The sequence below is a fragment of the Callospermophilus lateralis genome, chromosome 11, assembly GCF_048772815.1.
Source record: "Callospermophilus lateralis isolate mCalLat2 chromosome 11, mCalLat2.hap1, whole genome shotgun sequence".
In the NCBI taxonomy this organism is placed as follows: Eukaryota; Metazoa; Chordata; class Mammalia; order Rodentia; family Sciuridae; genus Callospermophilus; species Callospermophilus lateralis.
In genome coordinates this window covers 95006538-95032370 of record NC_135315.1, presented here as the reverse complement: position 1 = coordinate 95032370, position 25833 = coordinate 95006538, and the positions used below count along the sequence as shown (strand labels likewise).

Sequence of the window (25833 nt, the reverse complement as noted above, 5' to 3'; positions counted from 1 at the left end):
CTGCATCTGATAATGGATTACATTATATCAGAGGGTGGGGGAAGCAGTTCAGAGGGAGGAAGGAAGGGCGGGAGAGAGATTCACTCAGTTTACCAAGCCATACTGGTTGGAATTTGGGGTGTTTGCAATTATTATATAGTCTGAGATTACCTCCTTTTCTCTCTCTCCCTCTCTTTCTTTCTTTTTCTATTTATTTATTTATTTTTGTGGAGCTCTAGCAAGACTGGGGAGAGAAAAAAAAGTATAAATTGATTTAAAGTATGTGAGTATTTCTGTTTCATGATAGCTTATTTTCAATTTAATCAATAAGTATTGAGTTGAAAGAGAACCCAATACTTATTACAGGGATTCCTGAGGCCTAAGTTTTATTTACTCAACTCCTTTCCCAACGTTCTCAAAACTGTTTGTGTTTGGTACTTTCTATCCTGTTCACCTGATCCCAATCTCCGATTTCCTAATATAATTTATTTCTCACTTTCTGTTTCCAAAATGAACAGTTATATCTCCAGTGCCATCTTATTTTTCCATCAAACCACATTATTCGTTTAGAAATAGACACTAATTATACCACCACACAACTCTGTTTTCATATATAGGGAGAGAAGGAGCAGGTGACATGGATCTGTAAATTTATAAAAGGCAGCCTTATCAAGTTGCGCAAAGGTGAAAATACTGATGCTTTGTTTATTTGTTTGATTCATGACAATGAATCTGTAGAAGACAGATACAATCTCTTATGAATGTCACTACATAGAGAAAATTAACCTCTCACCATCCAACAGTATATAATATACATATAGTCCCCAACTTCTGATGATTTCAATTCATTTTTTTACTATATGATGGTAGCAAAGTACACCCATGTAACCATTTTGTTTTTTACCTTCACTCTAACATATAGTAAATCACATGCAATATTCAAAACTATTATAAAACAGGCTTTGCGTTAAACAATTTTTGCCCAACTGTAGGCAGAAGTGTTCTGAGCATGTTCACAGCAGGCTAAGGTAAGCTGAGATGTTTGGTCGGGTAGGCATATTAAATGCATTTTGATATATGATATTTTCAATGTATGATGGTCATTTTAGGAGGTAAACCTATTGTAGGTCAAGCAGCATTTGTAATGAGGCTTTAGGATGTCTTTTGGAAGAATTTTCAAGTGATGCAGAAATTTTATTTTATAATCATAGCAGATACTTTGAGGGATACTTTCAAGTTATGTACTTAACTACTAGAAACATCTTCAAACTTTCTGGATTTCTTTAAGTGTATAAATTATTACAGATTGATATTGAGAGGTTTTAAGTATAAGAGACCCAGTTATCTTTTCTTAGGATAATATGTATTTTAACATCCCATCTTCAATAATAGGATGTATCAAAAAACTCATGATAATCCTGTGAGTGAATTAGCAAATTAAAGGTTAAAGGTTCTTATAATAAATCAAACTTCCTTCCTACGAAAACTCAATGCTTTCTTTCCATATCAAAGATCACTGCTAAGTAAGTCTGAACACCACCCCATAAAATAACACTTTTTACATCAAAACATTGCCCCCAAAATGTTGTCACATTCTATCAGGGAGTATTTTCTAGAAACTCTCATATCAGATTGATCTTTATTATTGAACTGGGTCATATAGGCTCCAATAACTTCAACAAAGGATAATAGAATATGTTGTTTTTTTTGCAGTCTCTGTAAACAACTAGCTCAGAAGTAAAATTTATAGAGTATGACATCAAATTTAAAAATTATCAGGCATGGAAAGAGGATATAAAAAGACCCATAATAAGACGTAAAATTAGTATAAATATACCCAGAAATGAAAAAAAATTGTATACTTGATACACAATGACATTGCAACAGTTATTACTAATATTACTTCTATTAAAAGTATACTTCATACTTTCAAAAACTAAGGCAAAGTTTGCATGTATCAACTAGAGGCATGGAAGACATTTTTTAAAAAGATACAAATGATATTTCTAGAGATGGAAACTACAATATCTGAGATGGAAAATTATCCTGGAGGTTTGTTTTTTCTTTAATGTCTTTCTTTCTTTCTTTCTTTCTTTCTTTCTTTCTTTCTTTCTTTCTTTCTTTCTATGTGGTGCTGAGGATTGAACTAGTGCCTCACATGCATGAGGCAAGTATTCCACTAGCTATAACCACAGCCCCTGAGTTATTAATGGTATACTATGACTGGTAAATTAAAAGGCATCGAAATAAAAACTCTCTGAAATAAAACACAGCAAAAAAACACCTGGTCACTTTGTGCTGTAAGAGAATCTTAAGCAATCTAATATACAAGTAACTGATATCACTAAAAAACAGAAGAGGGACAAACAAAATAACAGATGAAATTTCCAAACAAAATTACACGTGAATTTTTTTTCAGATTTGGTGAAAACTATAGCTGTGCATCCCCACTAACCTCAGTAGAACAAAATGCATAAATACGAATAAAACTACACAAAATTACCACATAATTACTTGAAACCAATAATCAAGAGAAAACCTTAAGACAGAGAAACACAAACACAGACAGACACATAAACACACACACACAGCATACATACACATATAATGCATATATGTTTATTATATTAAACTTTGTGTTTTATATATGCGTATACTTTTATACATATATGAGTATAAAATACACATACACACACACACACACACACCTGCGTACACACACATATACACACACACTCACACACACAGGAACTAAGTTCAAAGTAGGAGACTTCTCTTTGGAAACCATGCATGCCAGAAAATAGTGGAGCAACATTTTAAAACACTGATAAATGTCTGTCCAAATCAAATTCTCTACAATTAAAATATTTCAGTAAATAAGGGAAAATTTTTTTGTATGTCCAAAGTTGAGAGAATTGCCAACTAGTTAAACATAAATGTATTATAGGAAATCCATCAGACAGAAAAAAATTCTATCAGATGGGAATATGGATTAATAAAAATTACACAAAGTAGCAAAGCTTAATTCAATGACACACTCATCATTTGATTAGCCTGATACTTATTAAAATTTAATATTTAGTTTAAAAAATTTCCCAAAAGGAAATTCCAGGAACATAGGCTTCACTGTTGAATACTATCAAATATTTAGGGAAGAATAATGTCAATTTATTGAAAAAGAAATAGAATCTAGATAAAAAGAAAAGAGAAAGTACTTCACATTCCCCAAATCATTAAATGAGGCAAGCATTCAGCATTATTCTGATACTAAAACTACATAATGTTAGAAAATAAAACTACAATTTTCCTCATGGGCACAAATGAAAAATTTCTTAGCAAGATATTAACAAATGTAATTCAACAACAATTTTAAAATAAGCTCACATCATGACCATGTATAGTCATTATCCAAGATTGCATTAAGACTAAAATAATAAAGATAATTTACTATTTTAATTTTAAAAATCACATCAGTGGAGAAAAAAAATGAATCTAATCCTGATAAAATCTCTTATTCAAGTGGTGATAGAAAGTTCCTCAACTTGGTGGTGAGTATCTTTGACCAACCATTGAGCTCTTATTATATTTAGTGGTGAAACTTAATGATCTCTTTACTTTTATTACTAGAGGTTTGAACTAGTATTGTAAAGCAATGAAATGAAAGAGAGAAATCTGGGTTGGAAACTTAAGAATTAAAACTGACTTTATTAAGAGAACATATGAATTCCTATATTGAAACAATTATTAAATCTAAAAAAAGGGCTACTGATCTAAAAGATGAGCTTAGTAAGACTTCTTAATACTAAATCAATATACAAAAATATCTAATTGTGTTTTATGTAATAGAATGGAAAATTAAAGTTTGACATTCAAAATTCTATTCAGAATGACTGTAAGTATGAAATGCTTAAATCTGATAAAAGATGTGCAAAATCTATACAATGCAGGTGATTGAAATTATACTAAATAATAAATGAAGAGATATACCACATAAATGAATTGGTATAGTTGATGATGATGTTGTCAAGTCTCTGCAAATTTATCTGTTCAACACAATTCCAATAAAAATCTAAGAAAGCAAGTGTTGCTTGAAATTTAAAAGTTTTTTTTTTTCTGAAATTCAGGAAAAAATGCAAAGGGTCTAGAAAAGCCTGTACAATTTGAAAAGGGGAGACTTTTTTTGTTTTGTTTTGTTTTTGGTGACTTTATATCACCTGGCATGAAGACATTTTAAACATAGTTAAATAATCAATGTGTTAGCTTTTTGTCTCTGACAAAATACCTGAGAACAACAACTAGAAGGGAGAAATATTCATTTTGGTTCATAGTTGTAGAAATTTTTCATCTGCATTTCACAGGCTCCATGCTATGGGCCTGTGGGGAGGCAGAACACTATGGTAGAGAGGGCATGGTGGTGGTAAGCTGCCTGCCTCATGGCTACCAGAAAAGAGAGAACAGAGAAAGAAAGAGAAATAGGAACAAGATGTAGTCTCCAAGTTCACACTCCCAAAGACCCACACCCTTCAACTAGGTTCTACCACCTACAGTTCCCACTACTTTCCAATAGTCCATTAAGCTTGAATTTCTCAATGGATTAATAAGACAGTAGAGTCAGAGTATTCATAATCTAATCATCTCTCCCAAACCCACTGAACATTGCTGCACCAAAAGTGTAAAAATTGAGCTTTTGGGGGACATTCTCCATACAAACCATAACAATTAAGATAGTTTTTTGTTAGCCTAAAGTTAAAAAGAGAAATAAAGCAAAATAGAAAAAAGCAGAGTTTTGAAATTGATTCATGAGTTTTAAAATTGATTCATACTTATTTGTCAATTGATTTTTAGTAAATGTACAATGTCAATGAGAGAATAGTATGCAACAGATGGTTGCATGGTTATGTTTGTGTTTAAAAAGAGAATGTATAGCCCATACCTCATACCATATAAAAATTAACTCTAGATGGAAAATAGATACATATGGGACATTTTAAAATTATACAAATACTAGATGAAAACATAGAAATAAATGTATGTCAGGCAAAGATTCTTAGATAAAACATTAATAGTAAGATCAATATTAAATAAATAAATAATAGAATCATAGAAGGAAAAAAGAGAGGGTAGGGATAAATGTTTGAAGATCTAATATTTGAGAAGTTATTAAAACTGATAAAAGGGTGGATCCAAGATGGTGGGCTAGAGAAAGGCTGCATTCTGTGTTGCTCTGGGACCTGAGATTTAAGTAGTCACCATGCCCCACAAGTCTCCAGGTCTCAGAGTCAGTGCAGGATTCCCAACCATTCATCCATGCATATCCTCCAGGTGGCTGAGCATGACCACAGGCATCAGCTCCTGCATAGGACTCCTGGCTGCCCACCCACACAGGAACCCCAGCCACCTCTCCTAAACAGACACCTGGCAGTTTTCTACACACAAAAACTACGGCCTCCACACCTGTGTGGACCCTCATCTACCAACATGGTGCTCCCCTGGCTGCCTCCATCTTGGGACACGGCAACCACTGCCATAGTCCCCTACACACAGTAGCCTGCACCTGGGGACATGGCACAGGTTCTGGAGACAGCTGCCAACTACAGCACTGCACATCACAGAGCTGCATGTCTGAAGATGAGGCCCACTGCCGCTTTCTCTGGACCTGACCCAATACCCCACTGCTAAAGCAGCCACCTCCATCTTGGGACACATTTGCTGCCATCTTTAGTTGGAGCAAGTCCCAGCTTGGAACACCAGCTGGGCTTAGAAGAAATATCAAGGAGAAGTATTGGAACCATGCAGGGACACTATAAGCCTATAGGGTAAAAACTGTAATGCCTCAGATCCACAGTCCTAGAAGGGAAGACACATGAACAACATGGAGAAACAAGGGAAGAAAGTGTCTCAACAAACTAAGATTCTACATTATTAGAATCTGGGGTTAGCAAAAGAGAAGAAATGACAGAGAAGGAGTTCAGGATGTATATAGTTAAAAACTTCTGTGAATTAAAAAATGACAGAGCGAATACAGGCAGCAAAAGACCACTTTGATAAAGAGCTACATAAGCAAATACAGGCAGCAAAAGATCACTTTTATAAAAAGCTACATAAGCAAATACAAGAAGCAAAAGAACATTTTAATAAGGAGCTAGAGGTTCTTAAAAAAAAAACCCTGAAATCCTAGAAATGAAAGAAACAAAAAATCAAATTAAGTATTCAACAGAAAGCACCACCAACAGATTAGATCACTTAGAAGACAGGGCCTCAGACAATGAAGACAAAATATATAATATTGAAAAGAATGTTGACCACACAGTGAAGATGGTAAGAAACCATGAGCAGAACATTCAAGAATTATGGGATAATATAAAAAGACCAAATCTAAGAATTATTAGGATAGAGGAAGACATAGAGTTTCAAACCAAAGGAATAAACAATCTATTCAATAAAAAAAAAATCAAAAATTTTCAAACATGAAGATGGAATTGGAAAATAAAATACAAGAGGCTTATAGGATACCAAATGTACAAAATCATAACATTATAATGAAAATGCCTAGCATACAGAATAAGGAGAAAATTTTAAAAGCCACAAGAGAAAGGAATCAGATTACATATAGGGGGTAACCTATTAGGATATCTGCAGATTTTTCAACCCAGACTCTGAAAGCTACATGATCATAGGAAAACACATACCAAACACTGAAAGAAAATTGATGCCACCCAAGAATCTTATATCTAGCAAAATTAAGCTTTAGATTAGGTGACAAAATAAAAACCTTCTATGATAAACAAAAGTTAAAATAATTTACAACTAGAAATCTTGTATTATAAACATCCTTGGCAAAATATTCCATGAGGAGAAAATGAAAAACAATTAAAATCAGCAAAGGGAGGTATTACACAAAAGGAAAAACCAATCAAAGGAGAAATCAAGTCAAGTTAAATACCAAAAATACACAAAAATGACTGTGAAAACAAATCATGCCAAATAATAACCCTGAATGTTAATGCTCTAAACATACCAAACAAATTATATAGACCTGCAGATTGGATTTTTATAAAGGACCCAACAATATGCTGCTTTCAAGAGACTCATCTCATAGGAAAATACTTCCACAGACTGAAGTTGAAAGGTTGGGAAAATCATACCACTCATTCAGACTTCGGAAACAAGCAGGAGTTTCCATCCTCATATCAAATAAAGTGGATATCAAGCAAAATTTAATCAAAAAAGATAAAGAAGGACATTTCATACTGCTCAAGGGAACCATACATTAACAAGACATAACAATTATAAATATATATGCCCCAAACAAGGAAACATCTAAGTTCATCAAACAAACTCTTCTCAAGTTCAAGGGTCAAATATACCACAACAAAATAATTCTGGGTGCTTTTAACACACCTCTTTCACCACTGGATAGATCTTTCAAACAAAAGCTAAACAAAGAAACTATAGAACTTAATAATATAATCAATAACTTAGATTTAACAGACATGTATAGAATATTTCATCTATCAACAAGTGAATACATTTTCTTCTCAGTAGCACATGGATTCTTCTCTAAAATAGACCATATATTATGCCACAAAGCAACTCTTAGAAAATACAAAATAGTAGAGATACTACCCTGCATTCTATCAGATCATAATGGAATGAAATTAGAAATCAATGATAAAATAAAAAATACAAGCTACTCCAACACCTGGAGACTAAATAATATGCTATTGAATGAACAATGGGTTGCAAAAGACATCAAAAAGGAGATTAAAAAGTTCTTAGAAATAAATGAGAACACTGATACAGCACATAAATATCTCTGGGATACTATGAAGGCAATACTAAGAGGAAAGTTCATTGCATGGACTTCATTCCTTAAAAGAAAAAGTCAACACATAAATGACTTAACATTACATCTCAAAGCCCTAGATAAAAAAGAACAAATCAATACTAAAAGCAATAAAAGACAGAAAATAATTAAAATCAGAGCTGAAATCAATGAAAGTGAAACAAAAGAAAAAATTGATAAAACAAAAAGTTGGTTCTTTGAAAAAATAAATAAAATTGACAAACCCTTAGCCATGCTAACAAAGAGATAAAGAGAGAAAACTCAAATTACTAACACATGTGATGAAAAAGGGAATATCACAACAGACACTACAGAAATACAGAGGATAATTAGAGTGTTGGGGCTCTGATTCATTGGTAGAGGCCTTGCCTTGCATGTATGAAGCCCTGGGTTCAATCCTCAGCACCACATAAAAATAAATTAATTAAATAAAGGTATAGTGTCCATCTACAACTAAAAAAAAAAGACATTTTAAAAAAAGATAATTTTATTTTGAAAATCTGTACTCCAATAAAATAAAAAATATTGAAGGCATCAACAAATTTCTAGAATCATATGATTTGCTGAAACTGGATCAGGATGATATGCACAGTTAAAGTGATCAATTTCAAGCCATGAAATAGAAGACACCATCAGAAGCCTACCAACCAAGAAAAGGCCAGGACCAGATAGGTACATAGCTGAGGTCTACAAGACCTTTAAAGAACTAATACCAATACTCCTCAACCTTGCTGGGTTCCCCTGCATGGAGTGGGCTGGCTGAGAAACATGGTGAAAAAATCACATGACACAGAAAAAATAGCTTTGAAGAGCAAAGAGCAGGACAGCTCTTCAACCTTAAGGGTTGAGCTTCCACACTGGAAAGAGAGTGAGAGCCCCATTGGCTTTATTTATGTGGGGGAACTTCAGAGGCTTTCTACAGAATGTTCTTAGTCAATTAAGGTAGGAAGTGAGTGCTGCAGTCTGGCTGGGCACAAAATCACGAGCCACTCACAGCTCTGTAGATTCAAACAGCAATTCTTTATTCCCGAACTCACACCGACACTCTACAATCGCGTTCTGGGGCAATCCACGTTCTCTGCCAAGTTCCACATTCTGGATCCCAAATGCTCTCTGAATCCCTGGAGAACTCAATGGGAACTCCAGGAGTGGCACGCCTGAGGCAGCAGGATACGCCCTATTCCCAGCAGGGTACACCTTAAACCTGGAACCGCCCTAAACCCAAGGAGAGCCCTAAACCCTGATCCACCCTAAACCCAGATTCACCCTGGTCCTTGAGCAAGGTCACCTTACATGCAATGTCACTGAAAAATGTCCAAGGCAAGTCCATTTCCATGAGTCCTTCCTCTAAGCAACATGGGGTATGCTGGCAAGGAAATTGTCATACCTACTTGGCTAATGGCTCTCAGCAAGTGAGCTGTCCAGTCATGCCCAACCCCAGAGCTATGAGATCAGTCTTCCTAGATAAGTGAAGATAGAGGTCACATGCATTGCACAATCCATTAAGTGGGAGGAGCCACAAAAGCTTGCAATACCAAACCAAAATCTCCTTGACTCCAAGGCCAAGTGAAGATGCTCAAATAGCTCAGGGGTGGCTTCCGACAACCTCAAATTGTTTCATAAAATAGAAGAAGAGGGAACACTTTTAAAATCATTCTATGAAGCCAATATCACCCTGATTCCAAAACCAGACACATCAAGAAATAAAACTTCAGACCAGTGTCCCTAATGAATATAGATGCAAAAATTCTCAATAAAATTCTGGTAAATTGAATACAAAAACATATCAAAAGATGGAGCACCAAGATCAAATAGGGTTTACCCCAGGGATGCAAGGTTGGTTCAGCATACAGAAATCACTAAATATAATTTGTCACATTAATAGACTTAAAGATAAGAATCATATGATCATCAAAATAGATGCAGAAGAGCATTTGACAAAATACAACACACCTTCATGTTCAAAACACTAGAAAAACTAGGGATAACAGGAACATATCTCAACATTGTAAAAAACCAAAGCCATTTCACTCCTTTGTATTTATTCAAAATAACTAAAATCATCATTCTGCAGTGATATAAGTACATTGATTCTTATAGCAGCACAATTCACAAGAGCCAGGTTGTGAAACCCACCTAGGGGGCACATCAACAGATAAATGGTTAAAGAAAATGCGACACAATGGAGTTTTATTTAGCTATAAAGAATGAAATTATGGCATTTGCTGGTACATGGATGGAACTGGAGAATATTATGAAATAAGCCAGGCTCAGAAAGTCAAGGATCAAATGTTTTCCATCATATGCAAAAAGAAAGGGAACAAAAAGCAAAATAAGGGAAAACAATGTGTGGGGAGCCCTTTAAAATTTCATGGAAATGAGTGAAATAGGGGAAAGGAATTAAGGGAGATGAGAGAGACTTGAAAATGGAGGAATTACAGAATGAAATTGACCAAATTATGCTACAAACATCTATGAATAATGATATATAATAATAATGAATATGCCACAGTGAATCTCACCTTTATGTACATCTATAAAGCACCAATTATAAAAAGTAAATAAATAAGAATGGCCCTTATAGAAGAGGAAGGCGAATAAGAGGAGAGAGGAAGGGAGGGAAAGAGGAAGTACTGGAGATTGAAGTGCAGCAGATTTTATTCCATGAATGTATGATTATGCAAAATGAACCCCAATATGATATAGAACTATAAGGTACTATTAAAAACATTTAGAAATAAATTATTAATGTTCGAGGAGACAAATGTTTAATCTGATTTAAATATTACACCATGTAAACATGTATTGAAACATTACATGGTACCCCATTAATATGTAAAACTTTTATGTTTGACTCTAATTAGTAAATTCTATAAATTTTTTAAAAAATGAAATAGTCAAACTCATGGAAAAAGACAGTAGAATAATGTTTGCTGAGACCTGGGGATAGGGAGAAATGAGGAACTGCTATATGAAGTTACAGTTGTACAAGAAAAGTAGGTTCTTTTGATCTGCACCCCAACATCATTGCCATTGCTCAGCAATACTTTTGTACACTTAAAAGTCTGCTAGGAAGATGAGTCTCATATTAATATTCTGACCACAATAAACAGAAATAATTGTAACTGGGAAAAGTATTCCATGTGTAAATTTAAGATATTTAGAATACATAAAAGCAAAATTCAAGTGTAAAATGCTTTAAAATACAAACTTAAAATAGTATTGCAACAGTTTAGAGATGAAAAAAAAATGCCCACTTCACTCCATGTAGGCTAATCAATATAGTATTCAGGAAAGGCAAAGCAGAATAAAGAAAATGTACAATACAAGTTGAATATGCTTTTGTTTATCTAAAGCAATAGCTGCCATATTAAGCTTTGATTAATTTTCTTTCAATATTTATTCATTTTCTTCTTTCAATATTTATTTATTTCGATATTTATTTCTGTGCTCCTTTTAAGCATTTCAACCATCTCATCGGAAAACCTATGAGATACGTCAAGTAGGCAGATAGGTCAAGTAGGCAGAACTTTTCCCTCACTTATTTCCCAAGTGTTTTAATATTTCCTTCATAAATATGATTTCTTGTTCTATTATAAAAACAATTAGAGAAATAACTTGAATTTCATACTGAACTTAAATGAGTAGCTCAGATATCATATGGAACTAGAAACAAAGCTTTCCTATCCAGGTGGCCAATTACAGAGTAGCTTTCAAGAAAAAAAGTGGCCATTATCCTCTACCACTATCCCCAGATCAGACTTGTCTTTATGATAGAGGACTTAGCAGGAGGAATAAAATCTTATCACATACATAGGAGAGGATTGACTCTTCTTAAGCTTATCCATGCAACTGGTTGCAAATGAAAATATTTTTTAAAAAAGTCTCTGAAATCCTAATTTTAGCAATATGGAAAGAGTTAGATGCTTTTTCAAACATGTTTTTCTTACTAATGCTCTAACATGTATTAAAATTATGCTGACAAAAAAATATTGCAATAGCTTTTAAACTAATGATAAAATCCCATGGATTATTTCCTCTAAATAGCTCAGAGATGTGAATGAATGAATCATATATCATTGCAGAAGCAATTTCCCTCTATGAGTTCTACCTGCTGGAATCTCAATTCATTATAGATTGAGTAAAAGCTTTTATTTGAAATAAGACTCTCAAACCGGCTATGGAACAAAACTTACACCCTGAGCTGGCTGGGGATATATTTAGAATTCTCCACTTTCTAGGAGCTCTTGTGATCCAAATGTTTCTTTTGTACACTGAAACTTGGTGAAATATTCCAATGACATAAGGAATTTCCAGCAAATCTGCTTAGGTTTCATTCTCCTTAATGTGTTTGGCTTTTTCCTGATGGGTTGCCAGGTGCAAATGTCTTAGCAATATTCCCCTCTCATTTTATATCTGTCTGCTCTTTAATACCGCCCAGGTGTACCTGTGCATGTCGGTAAAACAAGAGCTCTTAACCAACCAAACATCAGACTCTGGGGACTTGCAAGGAGACATTAAATACCACCTGTTAGAGTTTGGATGTGAAGTCCCCAAAAAGCTCATGTGTGAGACAGTGCAAGAAGGTTTAGAGGACAAATGATTGGGTTAGGAAAGCCTTAACTTAATCTGGGATTAATCCTCTTGATGGGATGATGAGATTAACTGGGTGGTAACTGAAGGCTGGCAGGGTGTGGCTGGAGGAGGTGGGTCATTGGTAATGTGCCTTTGGGTGTATATTTTTTATCTGGATATATTTTTATCTGAAAAGTAAAATTTTTCTCTCTGCTCTCTGATCATAATGTGAAACTTCCCTTTGCTACAATCTTTCACCATGATATTCAGCCTCACCTCAAACCTGGAGGAATGGAAACAGGAGTCTGTGGACTGAGACCTCTGAGCGCCCAAATAAACTTTTACTTCTTAAAATTGTTCTTGTCAGGTCTTTTAGTAACAGCAATGGAAGAGTATTTACTAAAACACTAAAAATTATTGACTAAAACACAACCCAATTTCAGATAGCTTTTCAAACCTTTAAATTTTTTTAAAAAATATTTTTTAACAAAATTATATGGAGAAATTGGCATTCAAAAGAATCATGTTAGCCTCTCTCCTAAAGTTAAAACAAAACTTAAATGGGTAATACTGTTTATCTTTGTTGACTGCTCCCTCTGCTTAATTTAGCTTTCAGCCTGAGGAATGTATGAAATATCTCCTATGAAGAACTTATGATTCAAGGAGAACAAAAGATTAATGCAAAGTTACAACCTACAGTCTGTGGACTCAAGATCCCAAAACATTCCTCCTAATGTTCCTTCTTTACACAAAATTCAAACTTGCAATCACCTTTATGTCACGAGCGTTGATTTTGAATTTCCATGTAGGACATATATTAGTTTCCAGGACTGCCATAACAAAGAACCACGAATGTAATAGATATTTATCATCTGACAATTCTGGAGGCTAACAGTCTGAAATCAGGGTTCTGCAGAGCTATAATTCTTCTGAAGTCTGAGATTAAGACTCTGCATCTCTTCTGGTGGAGGCCATCAATTCTAGTTTGCCTTGGCTTGCAGAAGCATCTGTGTTCTGTCTTCACATGGAATTCTCCTGTGTTCTCTCTTTACCCAGCTATAATAATGAGAACCCCATTCAGACTGGATTAAGGTCCATCCACCCTGAAGAGTATTGACTAAAACACAACCCAATTCCAGATAGCTTTTCAAATCTTTGGATTTTTTTTAAAAATATTTTTTAATAAAATTATATGGAACTATATCTTAATTTGATTAATTTGCAAAGACTCTATCTCTGATTAAAGTCACAGTCACAGGTATTTGAATTTAGGTCTTCAATACCTCTTTTTGAGGACATAACCTAACTCATAATGGATATAAACCCTCTACAGAAGAAGAAAGTGTTCTAGTCCTCTTGGGAGTCACTTGTGTCTTCTGGCATATTGTTGATCACATGAATTTTCAATGCTTGTGATAGAATATTGACATGACAGGTAAAAAGTATCATAGATTAGGAAGCTTCTTTGGGCAGGTGAATAACCAGTGTTAGGAATGCTCAAGTATATATTAAGACTTACTAACTGATTAGAAAATCAGCATCTTGCACAATCTGGGTCCCAACTGTGGAAATTAATTAATTCAAAAACCTTTTAACAATGTTTCCTCCTTATTAGAGATAATGTCTATTTTGCCTACCTGACTTGGATATTGTGAATAGCACAGATACAATGAATGTAAAAATTGTTTGATGGCATGCAAATTACTAGACATCAGAATTAGTCTGATCATCTGGTGCTTTCTAGAGTCTTGGAAAATCTATGGAGAAAGAGTAGATGGTTGGTGCTCCTCACAGATTCCCTTGGATTCCCTTTCCTTCTCTTCCCCAGATATATTTCATCTTCTATGATCTTTCTTCTTAATGGCTTCCATCCATGATTTTCTTCAGAGTATGCCCTTTGGTGCTGGATGCACTTTGCTTTTATGAAGATCCTGAAATTATTTTGGGTCATACCACTCACTCTGTTCTAAGGCAGTTCATCATCGATAAATTCTAGGTAAGGAAATACAAAAATTCTAGTTTTCTTTTATCAAGATGGGGCAAGCTCTCAGGAGCTTAGACCCTCGAAATTTTCATGTGATTAGATTGAGGAAAGAGCTTCAGAGAAAAGAGGGTTCTAGTTTTTTTGTTTGTTTTCTTCCTTTGCTGTATGCTCCTCACTTAATAGTTTCACCAGAGACAATGAACCACTTAAATATGTCCTGTAACTCTGGAGGGTCCTTTAGAAAATGTGACCCAAGACACTCTAAGAGTCAGATTCTGGAGTTGGATCACTCACAGCTGGTGAAGATGGCACTGCAGGGGAGACTGAGTGCTAATAGCCCCTGGCAGGCTATAGCCTTTGTATTGCAGAGGTTATTTATGTTGAAGTGGGGTGAGATAATGATGGAAGAGGTTGTACAGTTTCTATGGAATGTATGAGGTGAAAAGAAAATAGCAACTATAAGGGCACTGGAGTAAAGTGATTATTATTGCTAAAGCACTAAAGAGGGAAAATGGCAATGTGATCAGTTTTCGATTTAAAGCAATCTATCAAATCCTGGTGGTTTACATGGAAGCATTTAAAGTGTTCTCCATCAGCAACCAGAGAGCAAAACATAGTGACTACCAGGACAGGACTTGCTTGTATAAGTAGCAGCATACGAGAGAAGGCTGAATTTGCAGACTTGGTCAGTCCTTCAAACCAATGTCAGGGCCATGATAAGGAATAAGTGGAATATTTAGAATTGGGATGGGGATATTTGGTGAAACTTCCTTGTGAACATTCATCTTTTCAATTCTTCTGAAGCCTATGGGCCTGGAGAAGCATTGTGCTTCTGTTAATCTATTCTTTATCTCTTTTATTATATGTGCGGTATATATGGAATTCTTTGTCAGCAACCCAGCTGCCTATATTGAACCCAAGAAAAACTACATGCTCTATCAGCCACATCAATAACGATCACAACACCTTGCGTAGATTCTAGATCTAAGCCAATTCTCAGATACGGAACACACCGTTTGAAAGAGAGGTAAAGCCAACATAAGAAAAACAATAAAAGATAAAAATCAAATGGTGCAGCAAATGTAACAGAAGTTATTCTCTCTAAAAAGAGATATCCCTTCAATTACCCAAATGTCGTTCAAGAATACTAGACACAATGGTTGGCTTCACAAATATATATGAAAATAAAATGGCATAAGGCTCAGTTTTGTCAACATTATATGTCAAATTTGCTGGGACACAGTATCCAAATATGTTGGCATTATTCTGGATGTTTCTATGAGGGTGTTTTGGGTGAGATTAATACTTAAGTTAGTAAACTTAATAAAGCATATTGCCCTCCATAATGTGCATAGGCTTCATCCAGATAGGTTAAGACCTGAATAGAACAAATGAATTACCTCCCTGGAGCAAGAAGGAATCTTCCAGTGATAGTTTTCAGACTTGAATGGCAACATCATCTCTTTCTGGGGCTCTAGCCTGGGACTGAGTCTGTTGGCTCACCCTGCATATTTTGGATATCCTATTGATTCTGTGTTTTTAGAGAGCCTGTCTAATACAGGCTCCTTTTAATCTAGCAAAGCAAATGAGGTTTATGTAATAAATAGAATTCAGGCCTCAACTCCATCTTAGCCATTTCACTTGTTTACTAATATTGACTTTCAATGCTGGGAAATTGATGTCATATGACAGTATTTTAGGTTGTTACACAAACTCAGATGTTTGGGAAAACCATAGTACCATTAGGAATCCCTGATAAACAGCACATAGAAGTCAAATAATTAATGGATTTCTAGCTCAGATAGTAACACAATACTTAATTGCAATGGACATAATTAAAAATTGGCAGAAACCTCACATTGGTTCAGTGACATGTTGAAGTAATAGCTATTGCTATAGGAAAGGTGAAATGTTGTGAAAATATATTTTAGCTAATTAAATCAAATGACAGAGATTAATGTCATTTTCTAAATAACCTAAAACGTACAGGAATGGTGGTCCCCATTATTTCTCTTTTTAAATTTATCTGTATTACTGCCCCCCAAACCAGGAAATAGTTAGTACTGCTAGACAACTGCAAACTTGATTAATTAACAGCTTCAAATGTAGCTGCTGAACTAGATGTGATTTTTTAAAATGAGAACTAATCAGCTCGACCTTTGATACTTAAAATTTGTCTATTTATTAATGTATTTACTATATACAACACTCATCATAACAGGGTATTATCAGAAGAGGATCACACTCATCTGGGATATAAAATGATAAACCTTCACTCTATTCTTCTCTGTTATAGGGTAGCTCAAAAAGGCCTAAACCACCTGGCTTTTTCAAAGACCTTATGGTGATCAACTATATTAAAAATCTTAGACCTACTTAACCTTAAGTATCAAGTTCTTTAGAGGCCCTAGTAAGGCACATGTACTTCTCATTTAAGGCCTTCCATATTATGTAAGGTTTTAGGGCTCAAGTCATTTGGGACATGAAGACCATTGCTCCTCAGTAAGCAACAAGTTATGGAATTTGGCATCTCATCACTAAAAAGGAACACAGAACTTGTTATAACAATTGAAGTTGCAAACCCTGCATTTAGAAATACTGCTGTTTTATTTACAAGGTGAAACTGATAGCTTCCATTTTGCTGAAGGCTAGAGAAAGAAAGTTCTGCATTAGGTCCAGACTGTAATAGAATCAGCCTTATCTCTTGAATAATATGACCTAAAAGATACCATAGTAGTTGATCTACATTGGGTAGATAAAGACAGTGTGCAGGAATGGAGACACAAAAAGGAAGTCATACCCTTAGGGTCCTGGGGAAAAGTCATGTTTTCCTTCAGAAAATCAGTCATCATTTAATACCAGCTCCTGATGGCTACTAGACCATGATAGCAATCAATTTACTGACCATGGTAGATGAAGTGAATATGCAAACAGTGCTCTCCATCATGGCTGAGAGCTTTCATACCCCAAATCTTAAGATCAGGCAGGGCCAGTATCAACCTATTTTAGAATTTAAGTGGTATTTTGAAAATTGGCCCTGAGCAAAACAAAATGGTATAAAGAAGCTACAAGAATAGAGGTCTGTTCACCCATGTGACCCACCATCCTCACTATGGTTTTTCCTCACAGCCACAGCTCCTGGGAGATTCTGTAAGGTAGAGATTCAACAGTGGAGGAAATGGTCTGCCTAGGTAAGTTGTTCTCAGGCAACAGTAGATTAATAGTGCCCAGCATCCTACCATGGATAGATAGCCTTGAAATATCATAAGAGAAGAAGTTCTCTCAGTGGGTCAAGTCTAGGCAATGCAGTTTGTCAGGGGAAAGAGGATAGCCCAAGGAATCCTGGAGAGTAACAAATGACTCACTTGTTTGCTAAGAGAAATTAAAGGACTATGATTAAATAATCAATAATAAAAAGGTTCTGGAAAAGAAGTATATGGGTGGGTGGGTATACAGGGAGGACACAATGAATAAAACTCTGCAAAAGACACATGTTAACTGATCATTTATATATTTGCTACCTGAAATAGCCCTGTATCAGAGCTGATGTTTTTTGAATTTTTTTCTTTTCTAACAGTTCATTTTTGTCTCCATATATCCTATACAAATCTGTAATCCCTACAAAGAAAAAAATAGTGGGAGATAATGGAGTGTTTAAGTAATTTTTCCTTTATGTTTATATTAATATGCATTTTCTAGAAGTTTTCAAATAAGGATTTAAGTTTTGCTAGCAATTGTCTAAAACTTAAATAGATGTAAATGTGAATTAAACAAACTTTTCTTTTCATATGTGACTTCATGACTTTGTGAGACCCAGGGCATGGAATTCTCTCTCCACATACCACTCAGCAGCAGAAGATGTGGACTAGGTCTGTCCATTTCTGGTGACTTGTCTGTGACTAGTTTGTAGTGTCTTATAGCCACTCTTGTGAACTTTTCTTCCACTGAAATATAACGAGAAGTGCTGTGATGTGGAGTTACATTGTTTCCCTTCTATACTGTGGGGGCCCACCCTAAGACTATTCTGTGTCCACTCACGTTGGACTCTGTTCTTGCTTGGAAACTCTCTGCTCCATAGGCTCTGTATTGTATCCCCTCTCAGGAGACAGAAACACTTGGATGCAGATACACCTCTTATTACTTTATGGATTTAAAAATTAAAACATAAATAAACACTATTCACAATTTTCATTTACTCATGATGGAAAAACCTTATCTCACATTTTGCTATATATGCCTTTTTCTAAGGAAAAAAAATCAGACATATCAATTGTGGAACAACAAAAAAATATTCCTTCAACAGTGTATGGCCAGAAACAGATCACTAAAGTACACTTGGTTTCCTTGACTTCAAGTAAAGCCCGACTGTGGCCCCAACCTCTGAATAGTCACTAGTTGAGCTATAAATGTAGAGTACTCTAGTAGGTAGACTTAAAATTTTGGGTGAGACATACCAGAATCTAAACCCTAATTTCACCATGTATGAGTTGAAAAGCAGGAAAACATAACATTTACTTAAAAGTTTGAAAGTGCATGGGTTTAGGATTAATGATAGTACCTAAAAATAATTTTGCCTCAACTCTGGCTCATAAAAAATGCATTGATTAAAAAATGCATATAAAACTAACCTTGTGAATATAACTAATTTTTTTGGAGTCTCTGAATATCCTAATTCTGTCCCTGAAACTCAAGTAGGAGCCAATATTTTCTATTCTTCGCACTGAGCTCATGCATGGCAGTATTAGTGGCAAAGACCATTTCTCATCTTCAAAAAATGGATTCAGCTGACAGAAAGAAAGATACATTCCATGTAAACAAGAAGGACCGGATGTGCAGTGCCTCTGGAAACACCAAGGGGAGCTCCTGCCTGGAATTGTCAACCGAGGCTTGAAGAAAGATAACCCAGGGCAGGATCCAGCTTCCTCCATAGGTGGCCCCACAGAAAGGTCTGACCTCCACAGGTGCCTCCCTTTGTAGGAGTCCTCAGAGTCACTGAACCAGTCACTGGTGGCAGCCAGAGGCTTTGTACCTGGCCCTCTCTCTGCTTACCTCCACCTTTTCTTTTTACTTCAGCCCCTCCACTTACTTTTCCCTGCCTCCACAGTTGCATTCTGGGTTTTGCAAGCTACTCAGAGATCCAGCAGGAAATCAGGAAAACCCAAAGTGGACATGAATTCAGTAAACAAGCAAACAAACAAAAAACACATTTATGACTGACTGGAGTGACAGGCAGCAGTTGCTCTTATTTGAGGATGAAATACTCATTTCCCACCCTGCCTACCCTTATTGTGAGACACAGTTTGAAGCCCAGGGAAGGGAGAGTCGATTTTGAGAGTGCAGAAAGACCCACAGTAACTCTCCTCCTCAGGCTCCTTGACTGCCTCTTGGAGCTCACATCAGAGTAGACTGTGAGCCTTGAATATTTCTGGGTATTTTTTACATGGGGTCTTCACCTTCTACCCAATGCTGCTGTCTCCTACCCTTCAGAAGAGAGAGGGCTGGGGTGTGGCTCACGGTAGAGCTCCTGTCTGGTTCAGTCCCCAGCACCAATGAAGAACTGCCTTTGGGCACAACTGCCCTCTTTTTCTGAAAACTGTGCCCTCTAACATACTGCTGCCTTAATCTTTTCTTAATGGGCACTGGTGTGGGAGTTGGAGGGTCTGGGAAGTATCTCTTCCTCTCCCCTGTTGTATGACCTTGGGAAGTTACTCAGTTTCTCTGAGTCTCTGTACTCATATTTCTGAAACAGGGAAAGCTCCTACCCGTAAGGTTGTTCTGGGAGGTATGAATTACGTATATGATACATCTGCCATATTGGAGGTATGTCATAAAATTTAGCCAGAATTAATATCATGCCACTCTTCTGCTCCAGAGCCTGTAGTGGATCCGCGTTAATTACAGTTCCTTCACCATCTGTCTTTGTACATGAGAGTATGCAACCCAAATTGTAACTTATTGATTCTGGAATCTCAGGTTTCCATAACAGGCATATTACCATCCATGGACTGATGACCTTTTCTGTCTTACAGAGGCACTATGCTCCCTTTCTCCTCATGACCTGGATGGATCTTTTACCTACAGGGCTTACCATCTCCTGAGTTTATTGACAAAGATTTTTTTCAAAGATGCAGGATCTGATTAATTCCAGAAGTGGATGGCATTTCCCTAATTTAATCATTAACTTTGCATTTATTCATCTACTTCTCCAAAAATTATTCTCAGAACACCATGCCAGATGCATTGTTTGGAATTGAAATGTTAGTCGGGAGGTCATAGTCCTTGATTTCAGGTTGCATATAATCTAGGGAAGGAAATCAGAAAGTTGAAGGTAGAGAAATTACTTATCTTGGCAGCAGACCCCAGCCTCCCTCTTGTGGTAAAATGATTTGTTGGATCATTTTAGTTAACGTCTAAGTGTAGAGGGTAAGACTTCTAATATCTGATGCTGACTGAAGGAAATTCTGAGCTTTCTTGGCCTGTAGTCAACATCAGTGCCAGCTATGTCTGTCTGTCCTCACCATTGAAGCCCATTTATTATTAAAGTGGCTGACACTGGGGAGGGAACTCAAGAGTCATGGAAAAACAAAACTCAAGTTGATCCTCTCTTCGGCTTCCCATGAGAATGGGCACAGTGTGATCCTGTTTTTTATCCTCTACAGAGAACAAAGGGAAATCCACAATGACAGTTAAGTATAGCCCAGCATCTCTTAGTAACCAAGCCTGTTTCTAATCATCCATTTAACTTATCTTTCCAAGGACATGTATAACAAATACCTGTACTCTCTGCGGGTGGGCAGTGCCCCATCTCATTAAGTATTGAAAGAAAGCGGAATTCACTTCCCTTTAAGAGGGGAAAATGCCAGAAACTCACCTTTTCAACTTCTCCTTTAGGGTTGAAGGGATGTGATATAGACTCCCCAGGCGTCCACACTTGATTTTGATTCTAAAGCTAGTGGGGGGTGGGGTGGGGGGAGACTGCGGAAGCTGTTTGGTGAAGGCAGTAGCAGGAAGAGCCACATCAAAGTAGAGAAGTAGAACCAGTGGCAGTGGTGATAATCCAACTCAATCTTAAATACCTGAATACTTAAGTATTGTCACCAGACATGTGGCATACTTTGCTCCCCACCCCTGCCTTTTTTTAACCTGATTGTGTCGTGTGAAAGTATTGTTTTTTAACTCCTCTAAGAAATGTAGTGCATTATACATTATTCAATATATATTTTAGTGAATTTATTTTCCGCTCAAATTAGGCAGGAATAGGATCTATAAATTGCAACAGAAAAGTCTAACTCAATGACTTCCTATAGATTAGTCTGAGAAGAAAGACATGTAAATTAATAAGCAATTTCCATGTAATGTTACTCCAGAATTTATTAAAAATTTTCAGAAATGTTCCATGTTTCCTGCCTCTTCCAGGTCCTAACACACATTAGATTCACAATTTACTTGCCAGCAATATTTACAGGATGCAGTAGTTCCTTGGGAAAAACAAAACAAAAACAAAAACAAAAACAAAAAAAAACAGAAAAGGATTGTTAACCCAAAATAAGATTTCCTTTTATTTGAAAAATCTTGCCTCCAAAGGAATCAGCTTTTTATCCCCCACCCAGGATGGGAATTCAGTGGAAAAGCATATCTAGTCCTATTTGTCAATACTGTTTGTATTCTATCAAGGACTTTAAAAATCACCCAGTCTAAACCCAATCCCTGAATTGCCTTACTCTTCTATAGAGTGCAGAAATCTCTAGTGACAAGAAACTTGTAGACTTTATGAATAAAAGACTTCTGTTGTTGCACAGCCCTGAATTTGGAGAATTGGCTCTCCTATTAACCCAAAATATGTTTGTATCCATTCTGTTCATAGAGAATAAATCTATTCCCTTCCTTCAGTATGCAGTTTATGTCATTTGTTATCTCATCTTCCTACGTACTCTTTTGCAGTTTATGTTGAAATAATAGCACAATGCTGAGCTTAACAAATAACAGCCCTTTTGGCTTTGCAGGTAGGCTGCAGAAAATTCTAGAAAGCCATTGTGCCTTGTTTAGCAGTAAAAAAAGCCTGGATAAAGTAAAATGAAATAACATCTTTTCATAGGACCCTTGAAGAACTTCAGAAGCAGAAACTCAAGCAAACCAAATTTAATAAAGGATCAAGCCTTTCGTAGGTGAACAAGGACCAGCCGTTGCATCTTGTGCTTGGAACCAATTGCCTCATGGTTATGGAGATGTGGAGGAGCAAGCCTAAAACTGAACTTTGCTGAGACAAACTTAAATCAGATGACTTTTAATGACAATTGTCCACAAGGATAACATTAGTAAAGATTCTCAAACATAAAATTATCCCTCTTTCTAGTCTTGTGAGATTAAATCTCAAAACCCTGCTGAAGAGAAGAATGGAGTTCACCCTAAAAAATTTCAAAACCAAAGTTGAACTTAAGTCAAGTAAGGCTTCAAGTAGCCCTATTTAGATCAGTACTCTATTAGAACTGAATGAGGAGCTCTTCCCAGGCTCACTTACAAAGGGAAGGGTGTGAGGTCTCTGGAAAAACAATATCATCTTCAGTCTCTCATGTTTTATAGCAATGTTTAATGTCTGCTGTAGAAGAAAAGGTAATATATAGTATAAGCAATGGAGTACAAATAGAAACCACAATTAAGATAACTTTGTTATTAAAGAGAAAAATTCAAAACAAACAGTCTCACAAATGACCTGCATATGAAAACAAGCAGGCCAAGATTTTGCACATATTATTAGGTGTTAAAGAACTTGGAGCAAAAAGCAGACCTAAGTATGCCTATAGGGAATAGAAAAACAAACAAACAAAAAAAAAACCCAGAAACAAACACATAGGCATTTTTCAATTGGAGAAAAATCAATATCTGAAATTAAAAAATCATTAGGTGTAGCAACAAAATGAGTCAGAAGTTGAATGATAGTTGAAATGCAGTTTAGGTCAATCAAAATTGTCTAAACAAAAAATCTGAGAAAAACTGAAAGAAAATAAAAATATATTGTTAGATACCTGTCAGACGAAATCATATGATTGCGCTCCATGTATTGGAGTGACACGTGGAGATATTTTGAAGATATAAGGGAAAAACATCCCAAAATAAATGATGGTGTCAGCCCAAAGGTCTTAGCAGCTCAGCAAGATAAGCACAAAGGTTGTAGCAAGGTAAATCAAAAGTAAAGAAAAAAGTCACAAAGGTGGCCACAGGAAAAACAGTATATTACATTTTAAGGAACAAAAATAAGAAGATGTTTGACATTTTCTTAGGAATGAGAACAGAAAGAATTGAGATTGCTTCTTTATGGTGATTGGAAAACCTCACAATCTGGAATTCTGTATTTTGTGGTGAAAAAAAAGGAAGCTGAAATAAAGATAAAATAATAGCCTAAAGAGTTAGATACCAGTAGACCTACATTGTAAGAAATGCAAAATGAAATTCTCTAGGTTACCTGAAAATAACTCATTTACGGAAGCCAAATATCATGAATAATGAAGGGGACTTGAGTGAAAAAATATGTGGTAAAATAGTTTTTATAAAATTTATGCTTAAAGAAATGTGTGCCTGGCCGCCGCCTCCGCCAACACCGCCATCTCCAACGCCGTCCCCACCTCCGTCGCCACCACCGCTGCCTCCGTGGGGTTCTCCACCTCCCGTGCACAACGCAGGCCCCCAGACCCAGAGCAGGAGCCGCACTCGGGCGCGGGGTGCAGGCATGGCGGACGGTGGCGGCGCGGGCGCGGGCGCGGGGGGGGGGGGGCGGCGGCGGCGTGGGCCAGGCCTCGGCTGGGTCGGCTGCGGCGGCCAGGGAGGGCGGGAGCGGCCACCCCAGCAACCCCGCCTCGCTGCCGCTGGGCGACCCGCAGCTTATCGCGCTCATCGTGGAGCAGCTCAAGAGCCACAGCCTCTTTGACAGCTTCCGCCGGGACTGCCTGGCGGACGTGGACACCAAGCCAACACATCTGGACAAGCAGGAGTGGAATCCTACGATGAACAAGAACCAGTTAGGAAATGGGCTGAGGCAGAGTGTGGTTCAGTCGGGGATGCTGGAAGCAGGAGTAGACAGGATTATTTCTCAGGTGGTGGATCCAAAACTCAACCACATCTTCAGGCCACAGATTGAAGGAGCAATTCATGAATTTCTGGCGGCCCAGAAAAAAGAAGCTGTGCCAGCACCCCCCCCTGACCCAGAGAGCCAGGACCTGCCTGCCCCGTCCCAGGACACTTCCTAAGAATATTCCTGGCACCTTTTGAAAACTCCATTTAATTAATGGTGAAGAAATGGATCCCTGTTCCGAAAGAGCATGACTTCATCTGGCTGGGGGCTTCTGAACTCAAGATTTCTACCCTGACTGTGGGACAGTGTCCTGATAGGACAGGAGCAAGCTTGGCAGTGGGAACTCTGTCTGTGGGTGCCCCTGCCTTGGGCTGCCACTGGCCTGCTTGTTCAGGGGTGTGGCACCCAGTACACACTACAGAGTATGAACACTACAGCTGCTGGGGTGGTTCCCAGACAGCTTTATACTTGAACATGGAGACTGCACATGGACTTTAGGGTTTGTGCTCTGGGATGACTAGAGGCTACCACGGAAGACCCTCCCTAACCAGTCCAAGAGGTAATTCAGAGAATAGGGACAGTAAAGCTTAGTGGGGAGTAGGCATCTGACAGCGCTAGTCCAATACCTTTCTCAAAGTTCCAGACTATCTGTACAAGCCCTTAGCATCAGATAGCCTTAAAGTTGGTTGTGACCTTCTTGTCTGTGACTCTTCTAGCCAGTTTCCTCCCCGTGTCAGAGGTGACAGAAGGTGGAAACAGTGAACAAGGAGGCCGAGACATCAGGCATAAGAAAAACGTTTGCAGGTTTCCTGTGCAGGGCTGCTTCCTGTCCTCCAAGGCTGGTGAGCCTTGGATGCGTTTGTTCTTTTCTCGTGTTTGTTTTTTAGAAAAGTAAATTATCAGTAAATGGCGTTAAGTTTTGTAATAAAATCATTTGATACTCTGAAAAAAAAAGAAATGTGTGACTGTTTAAAGCCAAATGAAATTATAAAGGCATTAACAGAGTTCATAACACATAAAGAAGGACGTTGAAGGATTTCAGTTTCTCCATCTGCAATACTTGTATTTTTGTGTATAGTTTTAATAATAGCCATCCTAACAGATGTGAAGAGTTCTCTCATTGTGGCTTTGATTTGCATTTCCCTGATGTTCCTGTGCTGTTGGTGAGAATGCATAATTGGGCAGCCTCTGTGGAAAACAGTATGGAGCTTCCTCAAAACCGTGAAAATAGAACTACCATATGATCTGCTGATCCCACTTCTGTATGTTTATCCAAAAGAATTGAAATCAAGGAACTGAACAGTCACGGGTGTTTTAGTGGGCTAATTGATACACAAAGACGTGCACATATTTAAAGTGTACAATTTGATAAATTTGGACATA

At 36.9% G+C, this 25833-nt stretch overlaps 1 protein-coding gene and 1 pseudogene across 1 annotated transcript in view; one reads left to right on the top strand and one right to left on the bottom strand.

Annotated features, from left to right (window-relative positions):
• The window catches only part of LOC143410704 (VPS10 domain-containing receptor SorCS1-like), a 194241-nt gene extending 170131 nt beyond the window's left edge, over positions 1-24110 (bottom strand). Inside the window, 2 exon segments of the mRNA XM_077110654.1 lie at positions 21256-21368; positions 23958-24110. Of these exon segments, the coding sequence (XP_076966769.1) occupies positions 21256-21368; positions 23958-24110 (266 nt within the window).
• On the top strand, positions 24109-24711 carry LOC143410333 (biorientation of chromosomes in cell division protein 1 pseudogene; annotated as a pseudogene).
• The last annotated feature ends 1122 nt before the right edge of the window (positions 24712-25833 follow it).